At 43.0% G+C, this 14,069-nt stretch overlaps 1 protein-coding gene across 2 annotated transcripts in view; it reads left to right on the top strand.

Annotated features, from left to right (window-relative positions):
- The window catches only part of DCHS1 (dachsous cadherin-related 1), a 309,730-nt gene that overhangs the window by 246,796 nt on the left and 48,865 nt on the right, over positions 1–14,069 (top strand). For both annotated transcript variants that reach the window (XM_033949396.1, XM_033949395.1), the window contains exons 10-14: positions 2,389–3,232; positions 3,970–4,209; positions 4,392–4,517; positions 5,335–5,544; positions 9,607–10,470. In XM_033949396.1, coding sequence (XP_033805287.1) covers positions 2,389–3,232; positions 3,970–4,209; positions 4,392–4,517; positions 5,335–5,544; positions 9,607–10,470 — 2,284 coding nt within the window. The remainder of the gene's footprint in view (positions 1–2,388; positions 3,233–3,969; positions 4,210–4,391; positions 4,518–5,334; positions 5,545–9,606; positions 10,471–14,069) is intronic.

A 14,069-nucleotide genomic window follows, 5' to 3' on the forward strand; every position in this document is an offset into this window, starting at 1 on the left:
CTTGGTGGGTCATAAGGGATCAATAATCTATCGATGAAAGCTGGAGAATTAGTTTGCATGGTTTTAAATGTTAAAAGAGCTATTTTATAAGTTATCCTATGTGAAATTGGTAACCAGTGGGCGTCTTTTAACAGAGGGGTAACATGATCGTACTTTGATGCCTTTGAAATTAACTTAATGGCCGTATTTTGAATTAACTGTAAACGTTTCAAATCCTTATGATATATTCCTTTTAAAAGTGAATTGCAATAGTCTATTTTTGAGATTACAAGTGAATGAATCAGTACGTTAAGGGAACTGGTGTCGAGAAGAGGAGCCAGTGTTCGAATCATTCTTAGTTTGTAAAAGCAGTTTTTGACTAAGGCGCTTATTTGCGGACGGAAAGTAAGCCTGCTGTCTATGAGGACCCCTAAAATTTTTATAGTTGTAGTCGGTGCAAGTGGGGTGTTATCAATAGTAACTGGGGAGATTAGTTGCGCCCCCTCTTTTTCAGGGAATAAAAGAGTATTAGATTTTGAAATGCTTAAAGAGAGCTTATTAGAATTTAACCAGTCATAAACTATACTGAGTTTGTGGTTAATTGACTGAATCTCGGATTGGTCAGTTGATTCTATGGGGTGCAGTAGTTGGAAATCGTCCGCGTAAGCATATACTGTGAACCCTATTGATTGACAGAGAGTCAGGAGAGGGGACAGGTAGATATTAAACAGTAGAGGCGATAAAATGGAGCCTTGAGGAATACCAAAGTTTGAATGAATAGATTTTGATTTTGAATTTTTAAATTGAACTGTCGCAGCACGATGTATCCGGGGAGTGGCCTGAGGCTCTGATTGGCCAGGTTGTTTAAGGCCAAGATGCACCGGGGAGGGGAATTCCCTTAGACAACGCAGGCAGCTGGCAAGAGTGGGTCCCTGTCTCTCTCGCTCTTCAACTTGAAGGTAAGGGGGGTGCAGGGGGGGGGGGGGGGGTTACTTGTCAGCTTGGCTGGCCTAGACATTCTCTCCGATGTCAGAATTGACATCGGGAGAAGGCTTGTGGGCCGGCAGTGTGAAATCGCTGCACGCGCCTGGCCCTTCCCTTCCTGGAGTTGCAGCAGCAGCCGGGGGGGGGGTGTAATTAAATGGAGCGGGTAATTAAATGGGCGGGCATGCGATGAGCAGCAGCGGCGGGTGGTGGTTAGCCGCATACCCCTAACAAGTGGTCCGTGTACCCCAGGTTGAGAAACCTTGTTTTACACAGTACAGAAGGAAATGCATTTCAATTTCTCCTCTTTCCCCAGGATTATATCAAGCTTTTCCTTCTCAGTATGATTTTCTTTCAGTACTGGGAAATTTATTTATTTATTTTTAAAATTTCTATACCGTTTTTTTTCCAAAACGGTTTATATAAAGTTACATACATAAAATATTATAAAAATCAGAACAAGAAACAGATTCAATCCTTACATAAGGTCAATTGCTCAAAGAAATGCGTCTACAAATAGTTGGGGGTTTTTACATTTTCCTGAATGAATTCATGTTTCTACATTTTCAAATTTGACCAACAAGGCTATTCCACAACTTAACTCCTGCACATGTGAAAGTCATGGCATTCGTTTCCACATATGTAGGATTAGCCTTCATTTTCAGCAATGCCGAACTTTCGGAGCGCAATGATCTTAATGGTTGATACCCAGACATCAAACTCTTAAAAATTTCAGGGATCGTACTATATAAAAATTGGTGACATAACATAATTGCTTTGTATTGAATTCTAAATTCAACTGGCAGCCAATGCAGTTGTGGGAGATATGGAGTAATATGCTCATATCTTGATGTTCCAGTTTTCAATCTAGCCGTGGCATTCGGTGCCCTTCTCCTGGTCTTAGTTATTCCCAGGTGCAGGGCATTGCAGTAGTCCAGCCGCGACAAAATCATTGCTTGTACAACGGCACGAAAGTCAGATGGTGACAGCATTGATTTTAAACGATACAATAAATGTATTTGTGCAAAACATACTTGTACTGTCTTTACCACTTGAGAACCCATTGTAAGTCCGGGCCCAGTTTTATTCCCAGGACTGTGTGTCTCTGCTAACTTTTTATTTGTACAGAGCAGGGGGAAATGCATTTCTATTTCTCTGGTACTGTACTTTATTCAGAGCCTGGTTTTATGCAGTTTCCAAGTTAATTGTCTGCATATTTCTGATTCTAGTTTTGAACCCTTAGGGGGCAGCTTTAAACAAAGCACATATTTGTAAAGCCTGCAAGTACTTGCCTATGTGCCCCTCCCACATCATGCTCTTCCTCTCTCTCTGCTTGTTTATTTTATTCCTCTTTCCTCACCTTGTCTCTTTATCTATTTTTGACTCTGGTTCAGTCATTTAAAGCTCTAATTTAATTTTCCTCAGGTGTTGCCCTCATCCCGAATGCTGCCCAAACTGGACCCCGCATCTGTGACCCTACACTCCATAGAGGGTGTGAAGCCGGGCTCTGTGATTGGTTGTGTGGCCTCTCCAGACGTAGCGCTCCACTCCAAGGCACAGCTGACATACGCTCTCATCGGGGGCAGTGACTCAAATGGCACTTTTGCAGTGGACACTCATACTGGCAACGTCTACTTAGCAGGAGAGCTAGATTATGAGGTGGGGTCTCGTTATACACTGCAGGTCAGTGTGGAGGACTCATCCCGTGGCTATATAATGAGTAATCTCATTGTGGTGGACATTCAGGTTGAGGACTTTAATGAGCATGCCCCTGAGTTCCCAGAAGATCCCGTCACCATCGTGGTGTCAGAAAACGCTGAAGTCGGCTCTTCCATTTTTACCTTCCAGGCACTGGATAAGGATGGGACAGGACCCAACAGTGAAGTTCACTACAAAGTGCTTCAGCAGACCCCCACTCACACACACTTCAGCTTAGACCCCCGCACTGGTGTTCTCCGCGTGGCCAACATGTTGGACCATGAGGTCATTTCTTCTTTTCTATTGGTAATCCAAGCCACAGACCAGGCAGTGAATGTAACACAACGCAAGTCCTCGGCAGTTACTGCTCGGGTCTTTGTCACAGATGAGAATGACAATGCCCCAGAGTTTCTCTCTCCCTCTTCAGTCAGCGTCATGGAAGACCAGCCCACAGGTTTTGTGGTTCTGTATGTTATTGCGCAGGATAAAGACCTGGGTGAGAATGGTAGAGTCAGTTACCAGCTCCAGGCTGGAAAAACTGGTGGCAAGTTCCAGCTGAATCCCAGCACAGGTAAAAAATATGTAAAATCCAACAAGTGGGGTTACTGTGGCAGAGGCATGAGAAAAGCTTCTGCAACCAAGCCTCAAGATAGGCACTCCTCCTGCCATGGACATTTGGGGGTTCCGCCAGGAGGAACTGGCCATCCCTCCTGCTGATAGTCATCACAGGGGGAACATGTTCCCTGCAGCGGCCGCTAAACTAATTCCCTTGCTGCGATCAGTTCAGCGGCTGCGTCTATTTGAAATGTATGCTAGCATTTTATTGGCCTATATTTCAGGCACCTATCACAGCCCTAGGAAGGGCTGCCTAAGTTCACATAAGGCCAGTTCCAGGTGAAACCATGCCTAGCCTTGGGTGAGCTTAGGTGGTCCTAAACGCCTCCCTAGGTTCGCAAAAATGCCTACAATGTAGGCAGCCTGCCTCAGGATTTTTTTTTTTTTTTTTATCATGCGTCCCGATTGGCTGGTTAGACAGCGGTAGAGCGCCTACCACTGCCCACAATTAGGATGTCGTTTATATAATTTGCCCCAAAGTGACTTTTCCAAAATTATAGGGGTGGCATTTGAACCCTGGTATGTCCAATTCTTAGTATGTTGCTCTGAGCGGAAGTAACTTGATCATTTAGAAGGGGAGGGAGAAAGACTTCACATTCTGGTTCTGGGATGCCTTTGTAGTTTGTCTTCTCTTATGATTAGATTGCATGTCTGGAGAAGTAACTGACACGTTTCTCATATTGTCTCTCAAAGGTTCCTTGGCCATTGTGAAACCACTTAATAGAGAGGACAAAGAAGAGTATAATCTCACAGTTATAGCCTCAGACCATGGCTTTCCACGCCGGACATCCACACAGTCCCTCACCATCCTAGTCATTGATGTGAATGATGAAGCTCCAGCCTTTGAAAGAGCCGAGTATGAAATCACGATACTGGAGAATCAAGAACCTGGAGGGATAGTGCTACAGCTCTCTGCAACAGACAAGGACCTGGGTAAGGTGAGGGGGGTTTGGATAAGGGTCATCTTCTCTTGTAGATAATTCAGAGAGCAGATTTTTACAAATCTTCCTCTAATACTCCTTATCCTGTGGTGTGTTTTCTCCACGCATAAAACTCTTGCTGATTCCCACAGATTGCTTTTGAGTTTGTCCTGTTTTTATTTCTCTTCTGCACAGGCTCTAATGGAAGGGTGACCTATGGTTTGGTTACTAAAGACGTATTCTCAATCGACTCAGACTCAGGATTATTAATTGCAACACAGTCGCTGGACAGAGAAGTTAAAGAGCAATACTCATTGACAGGTGAGAGGAATGGAAAGGCTCCTTTATGAGGAAAAGATAGGGTTCTTCAGTGTGGAGGAGACGACTGCAGGAAGATATGAAAGGGGAAAGAGATTGGGACTTCTATACCACTTTTTGTGTAGTTTTACAAACGCACTCAAGGTAGGAAGATATGATTTATATAATCCTGAGTGGAGTGAAAAAGGAGCAGCAAATCAATTGTTCAGAAAGTACAGATTAGACACACTGTGAAGTTGAGTTGCACATTTGAAACTGAGAAAACCTTTTTTTTAATTGAATGCACAATTAAGCTTCTGTCTCATTCCTCCCCCTCCCCCCCAATATTCAACATCAGTGGGGTATTTCTTAATTTTTTTCTTCTTTTTTTATTTGCTTTGAAATATTACATTGTAAATGACAAGATATGCAAAATAAAGAAAATATTAAGAAGCGATTAAGCCCATGTCAAAGGTATCCACAGAATCATATAACCAAATAAAATCCAAGCAGAACAATGCAAAGCAGTGACATCATTAATTATTATTCTGCTATCTGAATAGTAGAAACAAATATGGCTAAATGAGTGGGATCAAGAAAAAAATGTATGAATTATTCCCCAGAGTTATCAAATACTTACATGGGAATTTAAGGGAAAAAAGTAGGCCCCTAAAGCTAAATCCTTAGTTTCAGCTGAAGAAAGGCTTTTTGTCGTAATTGTGTTGGCCTGGCAACATCAGGGAATATCATAATTGTTTATCCATAAAACAGAACATTTTTCTTTGAAAGAAAGAAAAATTAGCGGGGTGTTTCTGACTTTATCATTTTGTTTTCACTGCAGTATATGCCAGGGATGGGGGTGTACCCCCGCTCTTTTCAAGGGTTACTGTGCAAATTACTGTGGGTGATGAGAATGACAATGATCCATCCTTCGAAAGGGAATCAACATACCTGGAGGTACCAGAAAACCAGAGCCACATGTTACTGTGTACACTGAGGGCCACAGACCCGGATGCCGGAGAGAATGGCCAAGTAGGGTATCACATCATCGGTAAGGAGTCCATCAACTGAAGGGCATTAGTCTCTCTATCATTTCCTCATAGGGAAGTCATCCCATCCCCTTTATCATTCACTGTATCTTTATAAGTTCTAAGTAAATAGTTTTTGAATTGGAGCCATTCATTAAACAATTCTCCATTAGTCTGCATACAGTGGTACTCAAAGATGGGGTCAGGTTTAAAAGGGCCCTGGACAAGGGCACCCCCTTTCTCCATTTTCAATCTCTCCTATTGCAAACCATAAGACTGTAGGGTCCAAGCTTAGCTTAATAGAACAGCAGTGGCCTGATTTATCTAGAGCAGGTTTCAGTTCCAGGTACAAGTTCCCTGATAAGAATATCCATATACCTGGTCTTTTCACATGCAATGTACTAACAAGCCTTTGCAGATCTCTCTTTTTTTACTGACTTTAAATTACAATAGAGAAACAACAACAACTCAAAACTGAAAAACTCCCTCCCTCCCCTAGGCCTCATAGTAATACAATGCTGAGATGATATAGAAATTACACACTGCTAACTTGACAATGAGTATCAAGTAATGTCCGCATTCTCTAAAAGGCTGCCAATCCCTTCCTCTTAACTGCAACCGCCTCCTCATTCCAACAAGACGTACATCTTTCCAGCACTAGTCATAACTAACTCAGAATTACTTTTCCATTCAGACAGGATTGATTGAATAACAAGTCCCATAAGCCTATCAAACTACTTAGATCTGTCCCTCCACAGGTCATGAGACATTGCAGCTGATCTCAAAACCATAATACTGTAACTAAACTCAACCTGAATACCAAACACACAATGTACCAGATACCAAACAACATATGAAACAAGGATCCCACAACAAACGTGAAAGACCAACAGATCCCTGGACAGCTGACACCCTTAGAGGGATCCAAAGCTCTCTATGAGCTACATAGAGTGAGTTTATAATTGAAACTGACACAGTCATTCTCCCAAACATGTTCCAATGCTCTGCAACTAAACACACTTTTAATCTTAACTATTCTGTATATTGCAGACACCCTTCCAGCCATTCCAACTATCTTTAAACACCAATCCTTGAACTCTAAAATCCCATTTGCTGCCAGTATAATCAAACAGATACTGTCTTGCTTGCGATTATCGATAATAATGCCTAGTCTCCAAACCAAATTTGTTCCTGACTTCATCAAAGGTCCAAAGATTCCCATCCTTAACGAACTGATGCCCAAACTAGATATCCCTGCTTTGCCACTCAGGCCATCTGAACACTCTCCCCTGAGTTCACAGCATCAAATTAAACCAAAATACAGCCCAACCTTGGCCATGATGTATCCAAAGAACAAAACAAAACCCAACAAGTCTACAGTAAATCCAATGAAGCAAAACACAAAAAGACTACGGAAATGATGTTCGTGATGCCAACGTTTATTTAGGGTTTTTAGCACACGCAACGGAAAACTACCACCTGCTCAAGAGGGGGCGGTAGCGGCTAGCACGTGCTATTCCGCACGTTAAGGCCCCAACGCACCTTTGTAAAAGGAGCCCTTAGTCAATCAGACGATATTAGAATTCGCATTGGCTTTGAAAGTAGGGAGCCAAATACTTTAAAACCATCAGCACACTCACCAAAAGTAAATTGCCAGAAACAAGCCTGCTAACTTGCACCGTAAACAAACTCCTTAAGGAAGAAGGGGAAGCAAGAACTCCTATCCCCCCCCAATTGTAACCACCTAAGCCAGTGGGGTGCAGGATATTATCAAAATGTTTTCATCAGAAAGCAGCAAATTCTATCAGTTCTCCAGAATTACTGTTCAGTGATGCAGCAGCTCCTCATCGCTTCTGAAAATCATGAAGCCACTCTGACAGCTCAAGCCTTAATCATTCAATGCAAAGCCACACTCTTAAATTTCAAATGGGCACAGCATAAGGGAAACTTCTCCAGCCTATAGAAGACATATTTATTCTCATAGAAGTATCGGATTATCGTTTGAGGAAGTTAACGATTTCTTGGCACCGGACGGCCCTAATCCGAATACTACAAATAAATAACTCTGAACTGGTCCTGATGGGTCATGGAATATTGATCATGGTACCAAGAGGGAAAAGGGAGGGGGGAAGAAGTACTTACTCGAAGGACCACACAGCAGGCAGAGAGACCGGTCCACCACCTCGCTAGAAAGCACACTGCGATTGGATGTCAAGTGTTCAATTCAGCGTGCCTTTGCTTCTTGGAGGGGAGGGCCAGGGTAGGTTCAAGAGGTGCCTTGTCTCTTCAAAGAGGCAGGCCTAAATACCCCAATATGCCTGCTCCCATGTGGAGGGAGGAGAAATGTTGCTGGTGCACCTTCTGTGGGCATTTATTCCCCAGAGTGGCCAGCGCTGCTGCAAAGCTACCTCACCTTGTCGGGACGTCACGTCGTTGCATGTTTGTCGGGTAAGTGGGGGAGGCTTAGCAGTGGCAACAAGCCTAACCTATGGGTCAGCAGTGACATCGTGGCCCAGGTGTGCTGACACTGGATCAGAGCCTCACCTGGTCCATAGGTTAAGCTGGCTCTGCCTGTACTATATTTCTGACTTGCTCCAATTTAGACCTAGAGCCTTTCAACCCTTTATCCCTGCTGGAATAGACCTCACTATGAAATACTAATCTTAAACAGGCACTTGACACCCTAGCAGCACCTCAACTTCCTTGCAAGCACTCACACATCCTTAGGCCTAAAAACTCATGGTTTACTAAAGACCTTCTCTTGCACAAACAACAAGTCATCTGCCCATCCACCTCACACGATCCTTGTCTATAGATCTGAAGCAAGTTCTTGTAAGACCGCTCCAGTCTAAGTAAGACAGACCTACAGGATAGAAAAGGCACCAAACACAGCCATCTTATATAAAACAATAAAATCCCCTACCCCCACCCTACTCCCAGGGAGGAGCTGAAGCCTACAGGAACTTGTGAGTAATTAAGAGAGCACCTGCTATGTGGGACTCGGGGCTGTTAGCTCTTTTGCATCTAGATCCGTCTCCTCAGCAATCTTCTCTGTCACAGCCCACACGCTCTGGAATGCAATGCCCACATAATTATGGGAATAAACAGTATTAGAACGTTTCAAAGGAAAATTTAAAACATTTTAATTCACTTTTTCTCATCTTCAGTTCACAGATGGGATTTCCCTCCCATTGTACCACCCTTAAATGGCTCTCTATCCTATCTGACATGTACTTCCTACCCCTTATCCCTCTCATTAGAGTACATCTGTTTGTTATAGTCTGTGTTACGCAAATTTATAGTTTTAAACATGTAGACTGCTTAGAAGCTCGATAAGCAGTATATGAAATTTTAATAAAACTTGAAACTTGACTTGTAAAACTTGGTTCTTCACAGAAGAAGTAGGTAAAAACGCTCTGGATTAATCCACAAAGGAATAGCCCTATTGATCTCTAAAATATAGCCTATCACACCAGTATAATATATGAATCTCCTACACACATCCTCTTACCGGGGTGGGAAGGTGGGAGGTGGGGGAGGTAGGGAGGGTTATAGAAGTCTTTTTGTTAGTTAAATTGATATTTTCAATATGTATTAAGGAATTAAGTATAAAAGGAATTAATGTATTCTTAAATATTGATTATATAGAATTGATGTTTTAAAATATTTGAATTATCAATAAACTGCTTTTGGAAAAAAAAAAAAAAAAAACAAAACCAACAACCCAACGTTCTGGGCATGGAGAATGATTTTTTTACACTGTTTAAAGAGGGAGTGGATAGGGGAGCTGTAGTGAGAGAGTCCATTGCTTATAGCTGTTTAGCATAGAGAAGGGCTGTGGAAGCCATGGAATGGCTACAACCATTATCCTAATGTTCAGAGGAACATGCAGAGAGGGAAAAGTGTTGATGGGCTGATTAGGAAGATGAGTAGGCTGAAACAAATACATTTGCCTTTTTTGTATCTCCTGTTCAAAGAGATGGATGACTGTGAGCTTTTGGAGTTCTATCTTCGTTGACTTCTTCCTCTACCCTGGTGAAGTTACAATGCACCCTGTTAGAAATATTCCTCTTTTTATATTTCAGATGGTGACCCCAGTCAAGATTTTAGCCTTGATTCCAGTTCTGGAATCCTCACCACTTCCAGGAGCTTGGATCGGGAATCTGTGTCAATGTATTCCATCACTGTGGTGGCCAAAGACCATGGAACTCCTGAGCGTAGTGCTACCATGTCCCTCAGCATCCGAGTCCTGGACATCAATGACAACACCCCTATCTTTTCTAAGACATCATTCACAGTGGAAGTGCCTGAGGACATGCCAGTAGGACACCTGGTCCTGCAGCTAACTGCTATTGACTTGGATGAAGGCCCTAATGCACACATTTCATACTATCTGAACAATGAGTCTTTAGGAATGTTTCATATCGACCCTAAGAATGGACGAATCACAACTGCCATGGGCCTGGACCGTGAGAAACGCTCAACATACAACTTCCTAGCCAAAGCCATAGATTCAGCCCCCTCAGAACCTAAAAGTGCCACTGTTCTTATCACAGTGATTGTGCAAGATGTCAATGATAATGCCCCTTTCTTTATTCAGAGTCCCCTCTTCATTAATGTGTCCCGGCACTCCCCCATGAAACCTGTAGTGGCCACCATGAAAGCTGAAGACAAGGATGCTGGTGCCAATGCCTCCATACTATATCGCTTCTCTGGACGGACCCCAGGGTTCACTATCAACTCATACACAGGGGAGATCCAGGTGACTACTCCACTGGCTTCTATGAGTCAGCGAGAGCGCACACTTTTTGTTGTGGCTACAGACTTAGGCAAACCAGCACTTTCAGCCATAGGGGTGGTGGTGATCTACCTTCAAGAAGAAACATATCAGGGGGTGCGGTTCCCTCGTAGCACAAAGGATGCAGCTATACCAGAGAATACCTCCCCAGGTAAGCAAGGTGCCCCACTGTCTCAATAATCTGGAAGAGCTGTAAGCAAATGTTCAAAGATAATTTAGGCACATAAAAGGGGCTGGGGGGGGCTGCATTATTGTATACTTGGGTAGATTAATATCTTTCAGGCAAACACACCATTCAACAGGTTTTATTCACAGAGTTCTAGGACACCAAATAAAATAACAGGACAGAGTCTTAGCTTCACATAATTGGATTTAGCTTAGATATTCTCAGCAAGTTACATTTTATTTATTTATTTAGTTGGATTTCCAGCCCGTCCTCCCAGAAGAGCCCAGAATGGGTTACAAGTTTACATACACAGTAGAAGGTTTAGCAACAAGGTTACAATTTCACATATCACAGATGTATAGAATAACAGATTAAAAGGGTGAAGAGCTGTAGTAGAAATTCCTATGTATGTGCTTTGGGCATGATGGGCAACAAGGATGCAAATTCACATATATGATATACAGAACAACCGCAAGAGAGGGAAAATTCTTATGAACTGCATGTAGAAATGAATACATGATTTGGGGGCTGAGCACAGTAGCATGGCTAACGAAAGGCCCTATGAGTATAGCAGCTAGAAATACAATACAATCGAAGTATAGGACAATTTTAGGCATTCTTGGTGTAGGTCTATGTAGAAGGGAGATAAGATCTTGCATAGTTTAGCACCAAATGCGCAGTAGGTATTTTCCTGTCCCCAGAGGGTTTACAGTCTAGGTTTATACTAGAGGCAATGGACAATTAAGGGTAGGAGTAATACATTTGATATACCAACCAAAGCAGTTTACATATTATATACCAGTGCGTCCTCTAATGGGATTACACTCTAGATTTTTGTGCCTGGAGCAATGAAGGGTTAAGTGACTAGTTCCCCTAATTCCCAGGACACTGCAATAACCATTAGGCCGCTCCTCCACTCCACTCCTTGCATAAGCCCTACACTCACTTCCATGGTCAACAATAAGAAGGGGAAGAACTTCAATAGAAGCTTCATGGTAGTATTTATGCCTTCAGGATCTGATATACAGTTTTATTTAGACGTCTAAATAGAACATAGCTAGCTGTCCACTGATATTCAGTGGGAGATAGCCAAGCTATCTACTACTAATCATTTCCATAGTGCTACTAGACAAATTTGGTGCTGTACCCATTCTTTGCAGGTACTTCTTTCTGTCCTTGGTCGGCTCACAATCTAAGTTTTATACTTGGGGCCATGGAGGGTTAAGGTCACAAGGAGCCAAGGCAGGAACTGAACTCAGTTCACCAGGATTTCAGCCCACTGCATTGCTTATACTACTACTATTACAACTACTGGTACTGCTACTGAATATCATGCGGAATTAGCCGCATCATCTGGATTAGCCGATCATCGCCAAAGTGGACAGCCTAAAAGGGTGGCTTATCTTTGGCCATTGAGACTTAGCCTGACTAGCCACTGAGTATTGGCAATGTCTCGGCTGGCCAGAAATAGAGTGAAAATTCAGTGCCAGTGGCCGGATATGGTCAGGTGCCAACACTGAATTTCCAATATCATCAGCGATCTCCCACAGTCAGAATATGAGCCTGACTTTCGATAAGGCTGCTGGAGTCAGAACCATTCTGCCCCAGGTGTCCAAGAATGCAAAGCTCATGCCCATTTAGACAGTCTATTCTGGGAAGAGTGGGTGAAACTTATAGAAGACCAGCAGGTGGCAGTTTAACTCTCTAGGTGCTAAGGTCAAATTTCTCTTTCAGGAGTGAAGTATCCAAATTGCCTCTGAAATAGTCAATTGCTTAGGAATTTTCTTAGGGGTCTGGGCTTCAGTATCTGTTAGGTTTTAAATTTCAGTCAGGTAAGTTCAGCTGAAGGTAACCAGGTAAATTTAGCTGAGGCTTCCCCATTCTGTTGGTATCATTGGCTCCCTGTTACAGAGCAAAGCCTTGGGCAGTTTCTGGAATCCCTCCAGGATAGGATTCTCATCCACAGGCTCCTATTCACTGGAGATCGAGACTTGCAGAAACAAGATGAGAGAGTCAAAATGATAGCTTGTCTCCTTTCTAAATAGGATTACCACCAGGGAGTCCTCATGTTTCCCTGGGAATATATCCTGCAAATCTCTGGCCACCTTTCCCGAAGGAGCTAAGCAGCTCTTCTTCTGAATCTAATGATACCTTGATAAGGGATCCTGTCCGAGGCCCCATCATTTCCCATATTGGCTACCTTCAAGTATCCACTGGCGTCCCAGAGGATCTGGGCCCTTACTATTGGGAGATTCCAGTTCTTAGACCAGCTTCCCTGCCAAAATGCTGCATACACTATCTACAGTCAAATGAACCCATTTAGGCTCTAGGATCCCCTGGAGATCCCTTCCAACTGAGCCATATCCAAGGAGTGAGAGGAGGTTTCGTCTAATGATATGCCTTCCCCTTGAGGGTGACCACATCTCTAGGTTCCCTTAGACTTCAACAAAATGGCACCAAAATGGCTGCCATTCCTTCCAAAGACATGATCGCTGTATCACTCCATGGTGCGACATTATCTGGAGTATTGCGTTCAAATCTGGTCTTATCTCAAGAAAGATATAGTGCTGCTAGAAAAGGTTCAAAGAAGAGTGACCAAGATGATAAAGGGGATGGAACTCCTCTCGTATGAGGAAAGAGTAAAAAGGTTAGGGCTCTTCAGCTTGGAAAAGAGATGGCTGAGGGGAAATATGATTGAAATCTACAAAATGCTGAGTGGAGTAGAACGGGGACAAGTGGATTGATTTTTCACTCTGTCAAAAATTACAAAGACTAGGGGACACTCGATGAAGTTACAGGGAAATACTTTAAAAACCAAGGATGTGGTAAGAGTGGATAGTGTAGCTGGTTTTAAGAAAGGTTAGGACAAGTTCCTGGAGGAAAAGTCCATAGTCTATTATTGAGAAAGACATGGGGGAAGCTACTGTTTGCCCTGGATCGGTAGCTACTCCTTGAGTTCTGGCCAGGTACTAGTGACCTGTATTGGCCACCATAAGAACAAGCTACTGGGCTTGATGGACCATTGGTCTGACCCAGTAAAGCTATTCTTATGTTCTTATGAAAGATGCAGCTGCCCTCGAAGGACCGGCTTCGTCACCATCCACAGTGCTGGAACCAGGTGAGACTGCTTTAGCCCCACAAAGAACTGACAGCACTGGCATCATGTGTCTGAAAAGCACAGCAGCAGCCCTTTCACTGGAGCAAAGCCACCGAGTCACCTGGTGCCAGGATTGGGAAGAAAGCCCTTCCTTGTTCTTGCTTTCGGCAGCCAACTACTACAAGAAGGCTTTCCCTCTCCTTTCTTTCTTTTCTTTTTTTAGTAGCTTTATTTTTCTGGAAACATAGGAGGATAAAGAAGGCCAAATTGTATGTTTAAACAATTTTTATTGATGACAACATGACATCAGAAAATTCAATAGGAACAAATATGTCCCACAGAATAGAAACAGTGTATTTGTATTGATTGATTTATACCCCAGTCACAATAGAATACTTACAGTACAACAAATCAAACATCAATAAAACATAATGGTGATAATATAAAGCCTCCTAAAATTACAAAGAGGCTACCAGCGCCTCGCATC

The sequence above is a fragment of the Geotrypetes seraphini genome, chromosome 6 (assembly GCF_902459505.1).
Source record: "Geotrypetes seraphini chromosome 6, aGeoSer1.1, whole genome shotgun sequence".
Classification (NCBI taxonomy): domain Eukaryota; kingdom Metazoa; phylum Chordata; class Amphibia; order Gymnophiona; family Dermophiidae; genus Geotrypetes; species Geotrypetes seraphini.